The sequence below is a fragment of the Chelonoidis abingdonii genome, chromosome 26 (genome assembly GCF_003597395.2).
Source record: "Chelonoidis abingdonii isolate Lonesome George chromosome 26, CheloAbing_2.0, whole genome shotgun sequence".
Lineage (NCBI taxonomy): Eukaryota > Metazoa > Chordata > Testudines > Testudinidae > Chelonoidis > Chelonoidis abingdonii.
Genome location: NC_133794.1, coordinates 8,800,124 through 8,801,293, shown reverse-complemented (window position 1 = coordinate 8,801,293; position 1,170 = coordinate 8,800,124). Strand labels below are relative to the sequence as shown.

Sequence of the window (1,170 nt, the reverse complement as noted above, 5' to 3'; positions counted from 1 at the left end):
GGGTACCTGCGCCGGCTGGTGGAGTGGGTGCTCTCCCCACTTGGCACATGGGTGCCCCACACAGAGCCCCGAGGCGTTGCCCGGGGTGGCTGTCACTGCTGGGTGTGGCCGAGTTCAGCCCCCGCCGGGGGCAGGTTGCTGTGGGGCAGAGTGAGCAGCAGGTGGGGTTTGCTCTGGGGCCAGCGAGTGCAGCTCCCCCCATTCCCCCCCCGTGCCCAGAACCTGGCGGCCGAGAAGACGTACAACAACCTGGACGTGACGGTGACGCAGGCGCTGCAGCATCGCTCGCAGTACTTCGAGGGGGTGCTCAAGTGCTACAGACACGAGACCCTGGAGACCATCATCAACCGCCTGGTGGAGGCCGAGGTAATCTCCCCCCATGAGGCCTTCCTTCCCTCTGCCCCCCTGGAGCTCCCCATACCCTGCAGGGCCCTTACTGTCCCCCCATGGTCCCTGTGGGGCCCCTCTATTCCCCCATGGCCCCCCCATACCCCACGGGGCCCTTCCTATCCCCTCATGGTCCCCAGAGCCTCCCGTGGCCCCCCCATTCCCCGCAGGGCTCCTCCTATCCCCTCATGCCCTGCGGAGCTCCCTATGACCCCGCCATACCCCATGGGGCCCTTCCTACCCCCCCATGGCCCCCCTATCACCCATGGGGCCCTCCTATCCCCCCGATGCTCCTCCGGAGCCCCCCATGGCCCCCCCATGCCCTGTGGGGCTCTTCCTGTGAACCCCTGGGGAGGGACACAACCCAACCCAGCCCCTAGAGTGGGAGACCAGGGGGAGGGACGATTCTTCCCTCCCAGTCAGCCTGGCCCTCCCTGGGCACTGGCCTGGCCAATCCCACCCCACCCTGCCCACGGCTCCGCCTCCCCCACTTCCTGTCCCAAACCGCATTGTCAGTAGTGGGGGGACCGAGCTCCCGTGGGGTGCAGGGCCCCTGCCTGACCACGGGTCGGTCGGTCACTCTGTCTGCGCAGGTCCACAGGCTGGTGGTGGTGGACGAGAGCGAAGTGGTGAAGGGCATCGTCTCCCTCTCTGACATCCTGCAGGCGCTAGTGCTCCCGGGCGGGCCCTGGCCCTGAGGAGGGGTCCCGCTGCCTGTCTGAGACTGTCGCCGAGGTGGGGCTCTGAATGACAGGGACCAAGGATGCTAGACCCCCCCCCCCA

General features: G+C 68.1%; 1 protein-coding gene across 1 annotated transcript in view; it reads left to right on the top strand.

Annotated features, from left to right (window-relative positions):
* PRKAG1 (protein kinase AMP-activated non-catalytic subunit gamma 1) overlaps positions 1 to 1,170 on the top strand; it is a 4,299-nt gene extending 3,129 nt beyond the window's left edge. The window contains exons 7-8 of the mRNA XM_032785603.2: positions 135 to 366; positions 981 to 1,170. Of these exons, the coding sequence (XP_032641494.1) occupies positions 135 to 366; positions 981 to 1,085 (337 nt within the window). The 3' untranslated portion in view covers positions 1,086 to 1,170. The remainder of the gene's footprint in view (positions 1 to 134; positions 367 to 980) is intronic.